This window comes from Wyeomyia smithii, chromosome 1 (assembly GCF_029784165.1).
Source record: "Wyeomyia smithii strain HCP4-BCI-WySm-NY-G18 chromosome 1, ASM2978416v1, whole genome shotgun sequence".
In the NCBI taxonomy this organism is placed as follows: Eukaryota; Metazoa; Arthropoda; class Insecta; order Diptera; family Culicidae; genus Wyeomyia; species Wyeomyia smithii.
The window spans coordinates 20,941,693-20,961,613 of NC_073694.1; the positions used below are offsets into that span (position 1 = coordinate 20,941,693).

Here is a 19,921-nt window from a genome sequence, read left to right on the forward strand (position 1 = left end):
ATTACTTCCACACATTCCACAGGCAGCCGATTTGCGTACGATGGAAATTCGAGTTCCGACTCGGAGGAGGAAATTTTGCGGCGGCTGAAGTTGCAACAATCTTGCAGTTTACACAGTGGTCAGCTTTCGCGCTATGGAGCCGGGGCTTTGGGACCGCTGGATTCCGGTGATCTGGTGCCCGGTCTTGGCGGTCTGCAGCATGTTACCATTGGTGCCCAGGGCGAACCGTCCGAAGTTGGCGGTTTGACACGGAAAGACAGCAAGAAGCATGGTCATCACCACCAACAGCATCCTCATCATCATGGCCATCATCATCACGGTAGTCGTCGACACGGGTCGTCCTCGAGGGATCCTCTGGCGTTGGCCGAACGGGGTAAGATCGGGATGCCCCACTCGAGTAGTGAGTGCAGTTCGAACAGTTCCGTTGAAGCTTCAGTTGAGAGTAATACGGGGCTTGTGGGCGGAGAAAAGAAGGACCGCCGATTGATTCTGCCTTCGGCAGATGGTAGAACACTGGGTAGTTCGGGGAGTTTAACGGGTAAAGAAACGCTGGCGGATGGAAAGGAGTTTGGGAATAACAATGCTGGCAGTTTGACCGAGACGGCGAAATATAGCCGGATGTCGGTTCAACGTCAGGATAGTCTGGAGGATGTGCCCGATATTAACAGCAATCAGGATGTAAGTGTTCTTTCTTGATAGTTTCTAAAAATTGTTTTTTAATAATCGTTTCTTCTTACTTAAAGTGCATTGTGGTCCTCTCACAGGAGCCTCTTTTCGACACCAGCGATTTGAAGTCTCTCAAGTCGGACGCCGGAACGATCGGTCTCGGACCGGAGAGTCCAACCTCGACCAGCAGTCCGAATGGAGTGCTGGAAGTGTCCCTGCTGTACGATGCACCGATGCGCAAGATGACGGTGCATGTGCTGCAGGCCCGTGGAATTCCGTCCCGCAGCAGCAATGCGAGTGTCGTGGCCAGTAGTGCACCGAACCCGGCTGAGGCGAGTGCCAAAACCAGCCAATCGACGACGCACACCCAAGTCCGGCTACTGATGTTACCAAGCAAAAAGCAAAAGCACAAAACCAAGATTCGGTCCGGTGAGAATCCACAGTTTATGGAGAGTTTCTTGCTGCATCGGGTCAACCCGGAGGAGGTGAACTCGATGGGTCTTCGTATTCGCGTGTACGGATGTGAGCGAATGCGGCGTGAGCGGTTGATTGGAGAAGCGATTGTCAGCTTCGCCAACATCGATTTGGAGTTGGAAACCAACCTGTGGTTACCACTGGAACCGAGGGCAAATGCGGCGGTAAGTTGAACTAACTGATGAACTGATGAAGACGTTTCAAATTTAATGTTGAACATAGATCGTGAGATCCACACTAAATCCAGACCAGCTTCTGTTTTGATTTAATGAGTTTTGGTTTGGATAAGGAACTATTTCAGACCAGACATAAATCTAAACGAGCTTGAGACTGAACTGAGTTCTACTTTGGATTATATGTATGCCCTAACCATAAAAACCACACTTTTACTCTGATTTCTACCATATTAAATTTCTTCCAGTTTATTTAAGCCTGGCAGTAGTGATTTATACTGACACAAGATCTGCAGGCCGGACAATTAAATGCAGGCCAGATTCAGATCCTATATAGAGGAAATTCAGGGTAAATCCAGACTAATTTTAATGACTTACCAGATTAAATTCAAAAGAATTTTCCGGCCAAATGCATACAGGATTCGTACTTGACTTAGACCAGTGTTAAACCCGAACTAGATAAGTTTAAGATCCAAACCTAATTCTTTCAAGGTTAGAATGAATTTCAGATTGGATTTACATCAATTTCAGACCAAGTCTAGATTGAATTCATTTGCGATTCTCATATAGTTTAGACCATGCATTTGGTCTTGACCAAGTCTTAAGACTCAATCTTCTTCAGATCTAATCAAAGATCTAACTCAAGTTGTTTACACTAGATTATATGCACTACAAATTAAGACTAAATTCAAACAAGATTCCCATCGAATGCAGTGCAAATTTAGAATGAGTTCTAGACACTAAACATTCAAGCGAATTTCAAACCAAATCCACATCATTGACAGATGAATCTAGATCTGTTTTATATAAGGTTCAAACTAGAATTAGATGACTGGACCGGATTCCAGGTTGAGACGAGTTCTAGAATAGATGTAGAAATTACTAACATAATGCAGTTCCAATCCGGATTAGGTTCAACTACGCTCAGATCTGTTTAAGACTAAATCTATTTCCAAACAAAACCGGATTTAGACCGACTTTATTAAAATTAAAACCAATGTTTTAGACTAGAACGCAAATTAAATCTATGGTATTTTAGACGAATTCCATGTACAATTCCTCCTGAGTCCAGAATTATTGTAGATCTGTGGAAAAATTATTTAAATTCAGACAGATCCGTGCTCACATTCATTCCACATTTGAGAAATTCAAGACTAAATCCAAAGAACATTCTTACCCGTTATACATCAGCCTTAGATCAGATTGAAACTCAATTTAGACCAGATATAGGCTAACTGCAAACTAGATCAAGACCAGATTAGTTTTTTTACTACAATTAAATCAGGACAGATTCGAACAGAATCCAAAGACTAAGTCAGAATGAATTTAGACCAAATTAGGATTACATTATTGATAGAAATCTTGATTGAGTGAGAAATTACCTCGGTTTAGCGCAGCTCTATATCAAAGACAGTATCAGTCTTGATCATGATCCTTCGGACTAGAGTTAGTTTTGTATCAGCCTAGGTTCAAGCTTATACCAGAATTTTAAGACATCAATCAAAACTGGGCCTTCAGGCAAGACCTGGCTCACACTCAAAGAGGAATGTTCAAGACTGGTGCAAGGTCAACTTTTTCTCTGTCGTCACCAAGGTTGAGTGGGCTCCAAACACACCATATCTCAATGTGATGGACTTCTCGATTTGGGGGACCTCAGAAGCAAAGGCCTGCTCACGAAAGCACACAAGTTTGCTCAACTTGCTGGAAAGGAATTTCTCAAAATGACATTCAGTCGAGTCTAAAGGAAAACAGATTGAATTAGTTGTTATTTTTTCTAATTGTTTTTACTCAATGAATTATTTTTATTCCAAAAGTTTTCACTTACTTGCCAAAAACATGGTTAACGATCTTCTGTTTCCTTTTGCAATAATTACCCTGTAGACCAGTTTGGAATAGATCCATACATCATGAAAAAATCCAGGTCAAATTTTGAATGAATCAAGGTCGAATTTAGATGGATTCCAGATTATCAAGCGTATTCAGACCAGACCTATATCGTAAGCAAGACCAATTCCAGACCAGATTCAGACGAATTTAAACTTGACCAAATCCAGATTTAATTTTAATCAGATTAAATCCAAATCCGAATCGAATCAGAGCGGATACAGAAAAGTTATCTATGCCCGAATCGAATCTATATCACATTCACTCAAACCAAATCCAGATCTGGCTTGAATCTAAGTGTCTCTACTCAACGCGGACGCGGGCCGTGGTTCAACCACAGCTCAGTTAAATTCTCACCACACTTAATTCTTACCAGACTTTCTATATTATCAGTTTAAATAAGTTTCCAACCAGCTTGAGACTAAATTCCAGATGTCGATAAGCTCCAGATTAGATTCTCGCCAAATGTGAATGAGATAATGACTAAATCCATGGATGTTTCAAACGTTTCACTAAGACTAGATTCAGAAGAATAAATAAGAGTATTATAAAGAATTTTGGAGCAAATTCAGGCCATGTTCGAATGAGACTCTGTGCAAATTTTGCGATCAGATTTTCGCCAACTTGAGACCAGCACAAACCAAATTTTGAACAAATTCTGATTCAGATTGGAATTTCTACGATTTTTAAACGAGTTTGATACCGAATCCAGTTTAAAGCTTAACCAGATTCGGACGAAAATCAGAGCAAATTTAATTTTTAACTAGAGCTTAAGCAAATCAATACAATTTATATACTAGTTTTTAGTTAGATCCAGGGAATTTCTTATCGAAATCTAAACTATAATTTAGACCAATTCCAAGCTTGATTACTGTTAGGCTTAGATCAAAACTTTGCACAGATTCAGATCTAAAAAGACTCGATCCTATTTCTATGCAAACCAGATTTGCTAGTTTCATAGCATAGCATAGCATAGCATAGCATATTTGATCGCCCGTGTGTTGCCCGCGATTGATCAGAATCAGCTGAAATTGCACAAAGAACCGTCAAAATGGTGCCTAGAAGTAGCAAGCCATTTTCAGTGTACAACTCCTGGTGATCTTTCTTTTCACTGGTCAATAACGTAGCTGGCCACTCCCAATGCAGATCAATAGAGGAAGGGATATCGGGAGTGTTAGTTTAATACTTGTTGCTACTAGAGACCGAGGAATCCTCTGCATCATCCACAAGTATCAAAGCAAGGAATCAGTGTTAGTGGAAAGGAATTGATCTGGATCCATCGAGGTTGATGGTGCGATCTTTTCTACACAAATTCGCGCACGATATGGTTACTTCGCGGTCTCTGGGCACCCGGCCACCAGGAGACGATATAAAAAGAACCATGCCACGATAGCTGTATCGGCATACAGGATAATCGAAGTTACAAGTTATCATCGGCAACATACCAATCGTCAACAGTCTGTATCACACCAACCTTCGCGTTTCATCCCGTGAACTATTTAAATTTACCTAGAAACGAATGGATTTTGTAAAACGCAACAACCGCACGTCGAACGCAAACTACGCAAACATCGTACCGCGTTGTTTTGTGACATGATGGATAATGCGCTCAAATAACCGATAGAGTAACGAAAAAAAAAAACATTATACGATGTAATGGTCATTTACGCGTGGCCATTGAACTTCGAAACCGCTGTATTAAGATAGTTACACTGAGCGCAGTCAAACTACCGCGCGCGAAACTGAACTGCCCTCTCCGAAAGCAAACAAGAGCGTACCGACCACTAGTATGACGAAAAAGCAAAAACACTCGCTTTAGTACAAAAAACCGGTAAAATTATATGCATCCAAAGCCCAGTGTGAGACCAATTAAAATGAATTATAAAACACCATGAGAAGCATTAGGGCATGTAAAGAAGATCCCGATTGATTGCCTGAAAAAATGCAAATTTGCATAATCATTAAAGTACAAAATTTATTTATAAAAAAACCCAAACCAACCAAAACCCGAAAACAAGAGACATGAACTCAATAGGTCAATTAAAAAAAATGCGAACATTTAGAAAACATTTGTCCAAAAGCTATAGAAATCGTAAATTAGCAAAATGAAGGAAACGAATATATATTTCTCAATTTCACTCGCGACAAATAAATGTTTGACTACACAATTAAACTAAGTACATATAAGCGAAGCGGATTAACAAACTAACAGATTTACAGATTTGGTTTATGGGCAGCTTTATTGGCTAGTTCGTCTACCCGCCAGCGAACAGCAGCGGCACTGCAAGCGTGACTAATTTCACTTCTCGATAGGTGATTTTTTGTGTCTGGTCAAACTGATCACAAAACAAACAAAAGACTTGCGAAATATAACGATACTTATCCTGCCCAGAGCGGTCCTGTGATTCACTCCTTCCCTATTCTAGATAACAGGGTAACCGGAACTTCCCGATTACACTAATTACACTATTTTATTTCGCGGGAAACAGGCTTTACGACTAAAATTTTTCATAGAGGCAGTACGCGCACAGCACTTAATTGGCCTTGTTGCCAGCTCTCGAACCAGATTTGCTAGTTTCAGACCAAATACAGAGATTCTCATGCGATACACACTAGATTTTGATCAAATCAAACCAAATCCAGAGTAGTCTTAGACGAAATTATGACCAGCTCTGAATTTTTTGCAACATTCAAAACAGTTTCAACTTAATATTCAAAACAAAAGAAATTTTGACCAAATCCGGTTTAAAATTTTTGATAGAAACAAGATAGAGCTTAACTCGATTTAGAGTAGTTGTAGGGCAGATCCAGACCTACCCTAGATGAATTTTAGATAGGATCCCGGTAAAATACATAACGACCTTCGATAAGATTTAGATGAAATTCTGACCTTCTACAGTTGTAGGGAAAATACATTCAGAATAAATCTAGTTTGGATTTGAAATAAATTCATATTGAATTTGGACTAGTTTATTAGTGAATTTTGATCAATTTAAGATTGAATTCAGTTAAAGGCTAGACAAAATTTAGGCTAGATCACGACTGAATTTAGTTTTCGCCTGAAACTTTTTTCCGAAAAAATCGAAAAAAATCGATTCCGTAAAAATCCAGCTAGATTGGTTTCATACCACATACTGAACTAATTCTGATTAAATCTAAACTAAATTAGAAAAAGTCCAAACTCAGACTAGATTCTTATCTGATTTACATGTTTTCCAGGTCCATAAAAAATCCTGTCTGAATAAATCCTGTCGCAAATAGCTCGAATGCAGACAATTTTGAGATGTGTTTCGGACGAGAAACAGACCGTGTGCAGCAGAACTATGAGCCTAGACTAGATCCAGATTGAAAATAGTTGCCTGTTTTCGGATCAAATTCATGCTAGATTCGGAATCAATTCATACAAAGTTTAGATTAAATCCAGAATAAGGTACAAATTTTACCTCAGATCTCTGCTAACTACGGACTCAGTCTGGACTAAATGCGTCCAAGGACCAAATTTACAAAAATTTAAACTAATTAGGGGCCATCCACATACCAAGTGGCCTGCTTTGGGGGGGAGGGAGGGGGGGTTGGCTAATGTCCACGGTCCAAAAAATTTTTTTAGGATTTATATGGGCAGTTGTCCACGGAGGGGGAGGGGGGGGTCAAAATCGCTAAAAATCTGTCCACGTGGTATGTGGATGGCCCCTTATATATTTTTTACAGATTCGTAATGCATATGTGTTAGCTTTCGGCTGATTTTAAATCGTAATTTGACTAGATTCTCACCAGATGTGAACAGAATTTATTTGTTTAAAAACTCAGTTGAGATTGTCATCACCTTAAAACAGGTTCTGACCAGTTTCAATCTAAAGCCAAACCAGAATTCAATGAGCTTCAGACTAGATCCACACGAAATTCAGCTTAGATCCAGAATAGGTGCTCACCAGATTTAAATTTGTTATAGATTTTTGATGTTCTATACTCTATCTGGACTAATTTAACGCCAAAACTGGATTTAATTTATACATGAGCGCAATTGAATCTGTCTATACGTCATTTAGTTTTAAACTAAGTTCAGAGCAAACCATGAATAATTTTAAACTTACTACTTACCAAAGTCCATTATAATTTTGATCAATTTTAGATTGAATCCAGTTGAAGAACCAGACCAGATCACGATCAATTTGAGTTTTTGAGTAAAACTTGTCATGTTTTGGACCAGTTTCCGAAAAAATCTTAACCAATTTTAGACTGGATTTTAACTCGATTAAACCAGTAGTTTAAAAGTAGATTGCTTTCAGACCAGATCCTGAACAAATTCTGACAAAATCTAAACTAAATTAAAACTGGTTTCAAGCCCCAGGTCAGAGTGAGAATAAATCCTGAAGTAAATTGACATGTGTTTTGCACCAGATCCAGACAGTATACAGAACGACGTATCCAGACCAGAATCAAATGAAATATTCACTTTAAATAGGCTCAACACATACCAAATACAAACTAGATATTAATCAGATTTTGATCAGATCCAGGTTTGAACTGAGTAAAGACTAGAAAGAGAATAGTTTCCTGTACCCGGATCAAATACATACTAGATTCAGATTCAATCTATAAAAAATTCAGGTTTAATCCAGACCAGTCACAAACTAAACATGGATCAAGTCCAGACTACATTGAGACCAATGCCAGCCTAAATCTGAACTATATTCGATCAAATTCAGAGCACTTTCACACCAGATTTAGGCCAGGCTTAAAACAAATTTTAACAAGACCCAGGTAAATTTGACTCCATTTGAAACCCGATTCAGGCAAATTTTATACCAGATATCTGCTAAACGTAAACTAAGCTAGAGCTGAACTGCATCCGGACCAAATTTGGAACATGTTCAATTTAGACCAGTTTAAGCATAGATCAGAAGTAGATTCTTACCAGATTGAGATCTGATTTATACTCCAAATTGCAATAAGATTCATACCAGTTTTCCAGGCGGAATTTAAACGAGTTTTAGATAAGATTCAGAACAAATCCAGACCAAATTCTTCTCCAGACCAGAGTAAGACTAAATTTAACAGAAGTCCTAATCGAATAAAGAGTAGACATTACCTAGGTTTAGACCTGATTTCGGCGAGATTTTGGGCTAATTTTGACTGAATATCAGATTCCTACTATATTTATACCTGACCTAGACTATATCCAGAAACATATGACAAAACATATAATTTGGTTTTCAGTTTCATAATATATTCAAGTCAAATACTGAAAAAAAAAACTGTTTGAGAACTCAGACTAGATCCACATGCAGACAGGTTCTGGATAGGTTCAACCCAATGCCAAACCAGATTCAGACTAGTTTCAGAATAAATCTGAACCAAATCTAGAGCAGTTTTAGATATTTTTATATTTCAGATCATATCCAGAATAGAAGTTTAAGACTGAATATAGATCAATTTCATACCGACCACTTTTAGACAAGATTCAAACTGAATCCAATACAAGTTTAGACCAGGTTTAGAATAAATTTGAACCAGATCATGAGCTAATCCTAATTAAATGCAAACCAAATTTTAACCTGATTCAAAGTAGTTCTTGAACCGACTCTACACTATATCCTGAACAAAATATAATCAGATCCAGTTAAAACTCTGACTAGATTCGTAATAGGTTTAGCCGACATGTATAACACATCCAAGTGAAATTTTTGCCCAATCCAGATTAGAATGTATCCCCGAATCCCATTTGAATGTAGATAAGGTTTAGATTTAGGATTTTTGACCAGAAATTCATTTTTGATCCAGGCTGATACTGACCAAACTCAGACTCAAATTTTTACCAGGTTGAAAAAAAAATAACAAAATTTAGACGAGTTTTAGACCATCTCCCGATTTAGTTTAAATCTGATTCAGTTCAGAGTTAGAGAAATTTTTAGACGAAAACCAAATAAAATTAGGCTCGTTTTTCGTTAGTTTCATGGCAATTTTTCTCTAAATTAGATTAACACGATTTTCAAATTACACCAAATCCATTCTGAATTGAGGTGAAATTTGGGTCACTTTTAGACTAAACTTTGATTAGTTCCAAACTAGATCCAGGAAGCATTCAGACTAAAGTTTTAGAAATGTGTGCTTAAATTAAAAAATCACAGGAGGGTTGTGTGCAAAGCCACGACCGCAAGGATGAAGTAGAATACTTTTACACAGCTCTACTTACGGCGAATCGGTTCGCGCAGCTTTTCGCGTTTAGCCTGGCAGAGACCTAATGCGCATGGCCGACACAATATAAAGGTGTTTTCATATTGGAATTAGACACGGCTTCACTGGAGTAAGTGTTGGCAAATGCATCTACCGCTTATACCGCCGCTATCGTACGAAAGAGCGTCGTTTCATGTGGGGAATAATATCAACAACGAAAAATGACGCGCGTCTAAGCACACCCGAACTGTTTCGCCATGCCGCTTCCATTTACTTCCTTGTAACTTCGGCCTCATGGAAGTACCGGCTGCACCGCTGAGGCTGTTACCATACTGCTACTGGTACCCAAAGCTATTAACTCCTCAGATTAAGTGTTTTCTTTGTCCTCAAAAGAACAATTGTTCAATTCCATATCGGATATAATGCAATCGCATCTCTGTAAAATTACCGAAGTTATATTCTTCTGAACAAAATGATCCAACTTTTCCATCAGAGGAAGTGCCGGCTGATGTACGGCGAAAATCTCGCCCGATCGCTCGCGTTGGCGTTCAGCCTGGCAGAGGCCTGAGACGTGGTGACCAACCACAGGGCAATGATTTGTTTAATTTGAAGGCAGCCACAGGTGCAACCCGCTGTTATCCTCTGTTACTGCTGAGTGCTGATATCTGCTGCTACTGCTGTTAACGTTGTGGACGGTCCATCCAGCTGTCATTTCGACTAATGAATTTAGCTAGTTTTCCCAGAAACACTCTTTTGTAGTCGAAGGGTGCTACGAAATAGGCCACGCCTTTCTGTTCTGTTTTACCATTTTGTAATGTTCTTCAGACGAATTATTCCACAATTCGCATTTGATTTTTGTATCCAGCGAATAAAAACCGATGGTGCTCTCACACACGCAACGATTTTACCCCTAACCGTATTGCGGCTTGTAACATCAAGCGATTACGTTTGCTCGCTGTTGCGTGTTGCATCATGTTGCAACTTGGCAGCTGGGAGACGACGAAATTCTGTTCATGCTGATTGATTAAATCGACTTCATATTAGCTCTGCAAAGTCGAACTAACTGCTTTTGTGAATGCGTTCTAACAGGGCTTGAAAAAGGCATTTTGCGGTTCAAAATCGGTTGCTGATCGCAACCTTTGAGCTGCCCTGACAGTGGAGGAATTAAGATACACAGACAACATGCACTGTGGAAGCTATTTCACATTCAGTAAATTAGACGGGTGTGACAAATTTAAATTGCTAGGATCCAACACAGAATGCTTGCTTGCGTTGTCAAAAACTATTAACTTTCAATGACTTGTTTATTTGCCTTGAAAAAGGCATTTTGTTGTTCAAAATTGGATTTCCTGATGGCAATCTTCATGCTGCCCGAACACGGGGGGAATAATGGCAGTCAGGCGACACACGCTGGTGACCAAGTACAGGGCTAGTGCTGCTGCTAAGGAAGGACGCTGTTTTCGTTGTCTAGAACTATTATGAGCGGCTTCGGCTGAAACAGGCTCTCATATAGGCCGAATAGCATGTTTTCAATTGCAAGTTATATGATTCTGTCGACCGTGCTTGGGAAGCAATCATATAACAACCAATTAGAGGTCGAATTTTTCGTTTTGAAAAGGCTTGACTATTTTCAATAGTACAATAGTGTGAATAATAAAATTACAAGTATCTTCTTTTGAGAAGAATCTTAGAAGATTTTCCAATCTATTGCTACACGAACGAAGGAAATCCATCGAATACTAACCGATTTATTAGCATTTGAAATTGGACATATTTTTCACTTTTTTCGGGTTTAGATTTTCATTTCACATCCCTATGTAGCCGAACTTCCAGAGAGAAGTATTCTACTTCAATAAAACGCAGATTCGGTTCCGACTCAATGTTGTTAAAATTTGGACCAGATTTAGGTGGGTTTTGGACTAGATTATTCAGCTCCAGTCGGGATCTCACCAATTCAGACTGTATTTGGACCAGATCCTGAACAAATCTTGATTAAATCTAGAGCATTAAAATCAACCAAGTTTACACCAACTCCCGAATAGATTTACAGCAGCTTTAAATCAGATTCAGACAAAATCTAGACCAAATTCTTACCAGATTCAGACTATTTTTAGACCGAATCTCAGTTAGACCTAATGAACACCAGATTCAGAAATAAATCCTTACTAGAATTAAACCTGTTCCAAATGATTTAGACTAGATCACGACTCTAATCAAAAGAAATCTTGATCGAATTTCAGATCGGATCCGGTAGAAGTTTGGTCTAAATTCAAACAAGATTCTTACACGATTTAAACCAGAAAGACTTAGACTAGATTCAGACAAGTTCCAAAACAAAGCCAGATATAATACTGAACTGATTGGATTTCAACCTTATCTGGATGACTAGGTCCAGAGTAGATCCCCTACCGACTTAGACCAAACCAAACGTGGATAACTTTCAACAATATACAAACAAAATCCAGTTTCGATTCGACACGAGTTTCTGATTGAATTAATTTGTCATCTTCAATGTACAACAATTCAGAAGCTTCCGCTTTGTAAAAATCGATTACGGTGCCGGATACGTCCTTACGATCGATTGTGGAAATAAAGAAGGAAGTGTCAAAATTGTTGTTGCCAGAGGCATCTCTAATGACCAGTAACGGACAGGAAGGTTACGTTTTTTTTGTTCACACAACATTTATTTGACACGGCACAATACAGGAAGGTTATGTTTCCACCGTAGTCAGTGACGGATACTTATACTTTTACCTTTCCATCGCCACGCCTATATATGAGGTTCTACTGCTCTTCTTTACCGACGTTCGTTGATAACTCTGCCAAGTATCGGTAATTATAACTACCTGGAGGGGTATTATTTCAACTTTTTTTTGCAATATGTCGTGAGGGAAGGGTCAAGGGGGAATTGGTAGGGAAAGGGGTTAAGCCTGAGAATAAATACTTGCGTAAAACAGCGAACCCTCTGATTCTACTAAGACTTTAACTCATGTCATTGACCATTCTTTTTACAAAGCTGTAACTGTAACTGAAGCTACGAGTTCCCCTAGATTTGAGTTCCCCTAGATTTGATATCTGAGTTGACCAGATTTAGACAAGTTTTCAGCAACATGCGCACTAAACTCAGACTCTGAATTCCAGGCCAAATTTAGACTAGTGTCAAACTATATCCAGAAGAAAATCCAGACCAGAATTACCTGATAAATCAGAGATCAAATCCGATCCGAGATCTTAACCAGGTTCGGAATAATTATAGTCTGACATAAGACTATATCCAGATTAATTCAGACTGGATTCGGATTGAATTAAATGCATATTTGGTAATTTAAACCATAACTCAATCATGAACAATATTGAGCGACTTCTGAACAATCCAAAATTCGATTCTTATGAAATCCAGTCCAGAATTTGTTTCAAGTCAGATTCAAAAACATGTCAGATCAAATTAATAGCAGATCTACACAACATGCAAGCTAAATCTATGTCAAATCTTTACTAGATCAGATTTAGAAACAGTTCAGATTATATTAAATTGAGACAAAAACAGGTTCAAATCAAAACTAAAAAAAAAATTGAACAAATTCGGACTACAGTCGAATCCCTCTAAGTGACAATTTTTACAGTGACAAACCTCTCTATAACGACCTTCTAAATGGTTTCTTCTGTTTCACGTGTATCAAACTTCTTCGTTTTATTGCAACATTTCTCTATAACGACGGTCCCTTGAGATGTGGCATTCCACTGTAAATCCATATTTTATCATCCTGATTACATTTTATCCAAAATTAACAAAATCAGCTTTGGGCGAAATTCAGACTGAATCTATTTGAATATCTAATTTTGAGCAAGTCCAGAGTAATTTTTGGATGGGATTTTTGGCACGATCTACTCCAAATCCCCGAGTTTGTTCTCCAATCTCAATTGAGTTGCCGCCTTAAGACATGCTTCAGTTGAACCTCTAAAAAGCTGCAATAAATACTTAAAAAATGTTAATAAAAATTCATAGTGATTTTACCGAGGTCTGGCTGGGCACTAGAGGGATAAGCTAGTTTCAGACCAGATTAAAATAAGTTTCCCATTGGATTCAAACCAGATTCAGATAACATCTTAACAGTTTTATTTTTTTTTACCAAATTCGGATTGAATATAAGTTCGAATAAACTCGTTTGAGAACCCAAAGCAATCCAGATTTAGACAGGTTTTAGGCAAAATAAAGTATTTATGATTAAGATGAACTCCAGGTTAGATCCTGACCGCCTACTCGATTCACGCTTGATTCTTAACAGATTTAGGCTGATTTCCGACCAGATCTAGACAAAATCTAACTTTGTACCAGATTTACACGAAATCTTGTACAAATTCATGTTAGATGTTCACGGACTTAGACCAGTGTTAGGCGGGTTATAGACTAAATCAAGACCGAATCCATAAGGAATCATGATCAAATTAAGGCTCTAGTTCTTGCCTTAATTTTGAAGTTTTGAACTTGATCCAGACAAAACCCAGTTCCAACTAAAACTAGATTAGATTTAGGTTTGGGCTAAACACACTCCAATGTTAGATTAGGCGAGCTTCGGACAAGAATTTTTGAACCAATGTTAGATGTCTCAGATTTAATTCATACCATATTTAGAAGAAGTCTAGCATAAATCCAAACTGGATGTTTATTCAGCTTAGAACTGTGTCAAACGAGATTTAGACGAATCTTAGAATTAATTTTCCAATTTATTTTTTTTGAGAAAATTCAACAAGCAATCAGCGGCCCAAAGATTACCTAGAATATTAATGAATTATTCGTTTTTTTTTTTTTACTAAAGAACACCGGATCAACAAGCGACCTGCTAAGTCTGGCGCGATCGGACAGTACGGGTTCAACGACCTCCATGCAGCACGGTGGTGTCTCCGAGCTGCTGCTTGGACTAGGCTACAACGGAACTACCGGCCGACTCACAGTGGAGGTAGGTTCAACCCCTCTTATAATTTGAGTTTGCGACTCGCATCAACAGGAGTTTTTTGGATTGCAGATCGTGAAAGGCAGCCAATTCCGAAACCTTGCCCTGAACAAGGTACCCGACACGTACGTGAAGCTTTGCTTGGTCAGTAGCATGGGACAGGAGATGGCCAGGGCGAAGACTTCAACTCGCCGAGGTCAACCGAATCCGCTGTTCAAGGAGACGTTTATCTTTCAGGTTTGTTGGCATGGGCGTAGCCAGAGGGGGGCAGGGGGGAGCGCGTTGCCCCCCCACCCGAAACGTTGACATTGGTGCAGAATTTTGTTTTCAATGATTCTAATAGCACAAAACGGCATCTTTAGCCCATAGAAACATCTGTGTAAATTAACAGCCAGATCAAAAATAATTGAGATGCTTGCGCTTCGTTGCGTGGAATTGCACAGGTTTTTCAGTTGATCCACCAAGGATATTGCAGCTTGGAGTATTGGAACTGAGCTGTGACAATTCCTTACCTTGATTCTCTTGTAACCTCACTGGAAACACGGTTCGATGATGTTAGTGTTAGTTGGAAGAGTTCAAGCGCAAAACCTAAAATTTCGTAATTTTTTATGAAGTTGACCATTTTGTTGGAGAGGTGGAAGTTTTGTATTAACATTGCAGCAGTATGAGAGCAGATCGTAAGAACTTGGAAGAGTTGGATCTTATAGACCTGCTAGCTAAAGCCCGTTCTTTCTTCCCTGCGACTGAGAAGGCCATGGAAACATACACGATTGAACGCTCGTTCAGCACATTACGTCGGGTGAAAACCTGGCTGAGGTCAACAATATTTGAACAGCGATTGAGTGCTCTCTGCTTGCTGAGTGTTCATCGGCAGATGGTCAACAACAATCGTGAAAAGACACATGAACCGCTTCCGGAACGTTTGATGTTTGATGCCCGAAAATTTTATTGAGAATCTTGACTGTGTCTTCAATCTTCACGTCCTTGGGAAGCTTTGACAGGATGTAGTTGAGATAGCGGCTGTGCGAATGGGTGTCCAGCTTCCGGAGAAGTAAACGTACCTTTGCCGTATCATTCAGCTGGCCTGCATCGTTCTCGAAGAGGTCCTGGTAGCGGTTAAACAACAACGTCCGAACGTAACTCCGTTTTCTTCGTCGAAGACAAACTCGATGATGTTCGAAGAGAGGGACTCTAAAATCTGCTCCGGGGTTTGATACTGACGCTGCTGCTGCTGGACCGCTATCCGCTGTAAAATTTGGGCCATCTTGTGAATCGTATCTTTAATTCCCGTTGCGGCTGCTGATCAACTCTATCTTCTGCTATGTTCGTGGATTCTTAAGATCTTCGTCGCCAAAATAATATGATCAAAGGTTTAAATGAACTGAAGACTTTTTAGTAAAGAACATCTATTTATATTCGAGGTTGGACAAAGAATAATAAAATTTTCCACTCTGATGTCAAGGACAACTTTTCACTGGTTGACTTGATGTAACAATCACTAAAGACTAGTATTTATTTCTATTTTTCAAAACACACTAAAGTCGCTTTTTACGCAGGGGATACGTGCCGGTAAAAAAACGCGTAAATTCCGGAATCCACGTAAAAAGGCCGCGTAAAAAGCGACCTTAGTGTACCTTTTTTTACTTCAAAAATTTTGAAGAGCTTGCTCCCCCCCCCCCTATTTGAAATTCTGGCTACGCCCATGTTTGTTGGTCAACCTTTTGGGATTGAGTGAAACTGAGATTTTTCTTGTTTTTGTAGGTGGCCTTATTCCAGTTGAACGACGTCACCCTAATGGTGTCGGTGTACGCGAAGCGGAACATGAAGCGCAACGAGATGGTCGGCTGGTTCAGCCTGGGGCTGAACTCGAGCGGCCCGGAGGAGAATGCCCATTGGGGCGACATGCGGGACGCGATGAACCCCCGATCGGAGCTGGTGACGCGATGGCACGTCCTGGTGGATTCCTGATTCAACTAGCTAGGGCTCTCCCCTCGGCAGAGCACGGTCATCAGCGAGGATATCGTCGAAGTGGCGGTCGTAGCCGGAGGACGCCACAGTAAGAGCAAGCTGCGTCGCAGCTCGTCCGGGGCTGGGGTCATACCCCAGCAACCGGAACTTGGGTTGCAGCAGCAGCAGCCGCAACCAGTAGAGCGGGTTGATCGTGACTCGGTAGCGGTCGATATTTCGCTGATGCCAGGGAGTGACCTAGAGTTTGTTTGAGCAACCAAACCCCTTTTAAACATAAAGACGTAAAAATTTAACCCGAAATCTAGTTGTGCCATTCAGTTTTTAGTCCGTGCATGATTGTTAGACGAGTTTTGTTTTGAACCGCATCATTTTGGGTGTTTCAATCGTAACGCGTAACGTAAATACAACCACACACACACATACAGACATTTTCTAGTTGTAAGATTTCATCTGTAATCGTTGAATGTTTTGAGCAGAAGAAACTATTTTGCATGGAATGAAGAGGAATAAACAACTGCTTTAAACAGAAGAAGGTAGATGATGAGCTTGTTTTGGAACGATTTTATCAAAGCAAAAAAAAAAACAGAAGCAAAAGATTGTTTAGTGAGAAAGTGTGAGGTTAGGAGGAGAACCACAAACAACAAGCACAAAATTAGGTACAGTTTAAACTGAAAATTTGAACAAATTGGAATGTGGGATGGGAAGTTCGATTAGGCTTTTTGTTTTCTGTTTTATCTAACACCAGGTGCTATAGATGAGAAGTCAGCTTTTTTTCGTTCTGTTTTACCAACAAAAAAAAAACAAAAACTGGCAGTTCCCTCCGACTGAGTTGGCAGTGCTCCCAAACTTGTTTCTTTTTTTTTTCGGTGGATTGACAGTTTAAAAATGTGAGATTAAATACTAAAGCAAAGCAAAAACTAAAAAAAGAACAAATAATTGGTGATTCGTGCTACTTACTCGTATTTTGTACCTGTTTCCGTGCATATATTCTGTCCTGGTAAGTTGAGGAAGGAGAAAAAATCAAAGAGGGTATCCTATTTAAATAAGATTAAAACCAAAAGCTGAATCGAAGATCTATTATCTATCTATTTACGAGAATTGAAGAAAAATTATATACTCGAATTGGAGCAAGCAAAAAAACTTAGTTTGTTTTCTGTTTTGGGGAACACTAAAAAACGAATATATTTATTGGGTCAGTAGAGCCTATATTTTGTACTGAAACATACATACATAAACATACAACAAGCAGCATGCAGGCAACCGTATTATTATATGATTATTACTAAATACTAACGTGTTTTTGAAGTCGAAGAAGGAGAGGGTAGGAGGAGGATGGAGGTCGAGAAAAAGATATGATAAAATTTGTACCTTTGAAAGGAAATTTACTGTAAACTCAATTGCGCACACACATTTATTGTTAGTCAAAAAAAAATTATATCGTAAAACATATTACTATGAAACGAAAGTTTAAAATAACCTAGAAGAAAAGCTATGAATTAGAACGTATTTTTATGGAAGGTGCAACCGAAAATCCGGTTGAATGATGGGCGGAAAAGATTTTAGCCGAGACATGCTTAGTCAAGCCAACAGAACCAATAGTTTCTCCTGATTTTCTCCGTTGAAATCTTGCTTCGAACGCATCATCATATCATGCCTTTTTCTCATTCACATCCAGAGACTGTTCACGGAAACTTAGCGGAAGCTTTAACAGAAATATTTAAAACTATTCTATTAATCTTTTCCAACATGCTTTGAAATCGTCAGACAGTTGTTAGGCGTGGTCAATTATACGAAAGTTTCGATAAGAGTTTGCGAATAAAAAAATACAAAAAAAAAATTGGCGATTTTCCCCACCTTCGGGAAACGAAAAAAAAAACATTACAGGGTTGGCAAGACACATAGCACGGCATGCAGAACTCTTTAAATCTTTTAAAAATTAAACTACTAGCTACTAGAGGTCATGTTTTACCATTTAATTTTTTTTTTTCTGTCACATGAAAATGTCACAATTGCATCACCGTTCATAATGTAGTAGAGAAGAAAAAAAATGAAGAGCCTTTTAAATTCAGTCTTTCAATATCACAAGTTATCAGCATTAGTCGAACTGCAAAAGCAAAAAAAATCGTATTCCTATTAAGTGTTTTTGAATCATTCCCTACCATTAAATTCATCACTTTCATTAGTAGGATAATAATAATTAAAAGCAAAAGATTTAAACTAAAGAAAAATTCCAACCTTTTGACGTATTTAAATGTGAACATATTACAAAAAAATACTAAAGCCAAAATGTAACACACATTAATACACACGCACGTACGCGTGGGAATAATCGCATCGTAAACAAAAATAACAAACAAAAAAAACATAGTTGAAAGAGAGACGCACGTGGTTTGGTCGTTTTAGAGCAAACCCGCGTGCCCGTGGTTTAAGAATTGTGAAATTTTGAATCCAAAAACCATTTTTGTAACCTTCAAATGTGAGTCCCAAAGTTATCAAACAAAAACACACACACCCCTGGTGAAATTTCTGTCGAAAAAGTCCACAACAAAAATCAAGCAAGCGGCGCTTGCTGCAGGATTGCACTAGCAACAAAGGAAACAGCACAATTTGCAGGTATTTTTACCGCTAGACGTTTCATCCTTACTATCAACTAATATCAAAAGAAAAAAGTTGTACTTTGTGATACTATTTAGTGCACTGTGAAGCTTTTGTAGGCTGCAATACAGAGCGGGAAGTGGAAGAGGAAAAGAAATTAGTTGAATTCACAGACAGACAACAAAATGTAAATAAATTCCTTGTCCCAAAATAAAACAAACAAACAAAAACGACAGTCCGCTAGAGGTGATTCCAAGCGGAATGCGGGAGAAAAGACCAAACGAAAGGCCAAACTATTTTTCTCTACTGTGGAAAGCTTTACGGGAGAAAATCAAACTAAACAAAACCGCAAATCTAATCATTATATCTTCTCCACTTTGTAGTTAGTCATCTTCTAAAATGTCACTTTACAAACATACATACACCAAACCCAAAAATTTAAGACGCACACATTCCCTTGCGAGCATGCAAAACAAAAAAAAAAAAAAACACCTTTTCAGTTCTATGATCGTAACTATTTTGGATGTGCTTAAAATCGGTTTTTTCCCTCTTTCCTTTTGTCATTGAATCAACGAATTACACGCTAAATCAAGCAAAGTAATCACACAAAAAAAAACACTCGCGTGTGCACACACACAGACACGCACGTAGTGGCAGCAGCGAATTAACAATTGTCAAACTAGAGTCGGCTAGAAGAGCAAGCAGTAAACTTTTGTGTTTCTAACTAAGACAAAAAAAAACAAATAAAAAAACTTACTGTAGAGTAAAGAAGCAAAAAGCATACAAGCCAAGAGTTGAACGAAATGATAATGGTAATTTACATTCAAACATTGGACAGGAGGGGGGACAGTCGTTTACCGTGGCGCAGGAGAAGGCCAACTTTAGTTAAGCAGTGCAGAAGAATCAAGCTAAAAAAAGCTAAGGAAAACTATTCCACACAACTTCTGAATAAAAGTAAAAAACAAGTGAAAATTAAGGAAAACTAAAATTTCATGCATTTTTTACCGAATAATAAATAAAACTGAAAGAATCGTG

At 38.8% G+C, this 19,921-nt stretch overlaps 1 protein-coding gene across 1 annotated transcript in view; it reads left to right on the forward strand.

Moving 5' to 3' along the window:
• The window catches only part of LOC129726801 (synaptotagmin-16), a 70,385-nt gene extending 50,464 nt beyond the window's left edge, over positions 1–19,921 (forward strand). The window contains exons 3-7 of the mRNA XM_055683918.1: positions 23–678; positions 744–1,304; positions 14,189–14,329; positions 14,396–14,560; positions 16,085–19,921. Of these exons, the coding sequence (XP_055539893.1) occupies positions 23–678; positions 744–1,304; positions 14,189–14,329; positions 14,396–14,560; positions 16,085–16,291 (1,730 nt within the window). The 3' untranslated portion in view covers positions 16,292–19,921. The remainder of the gene's footprint in view (positions 1–22; positions 679–743; positions 1,305–14,188; positions 14,330–14,395; positions 14,561–16,084) is intronic.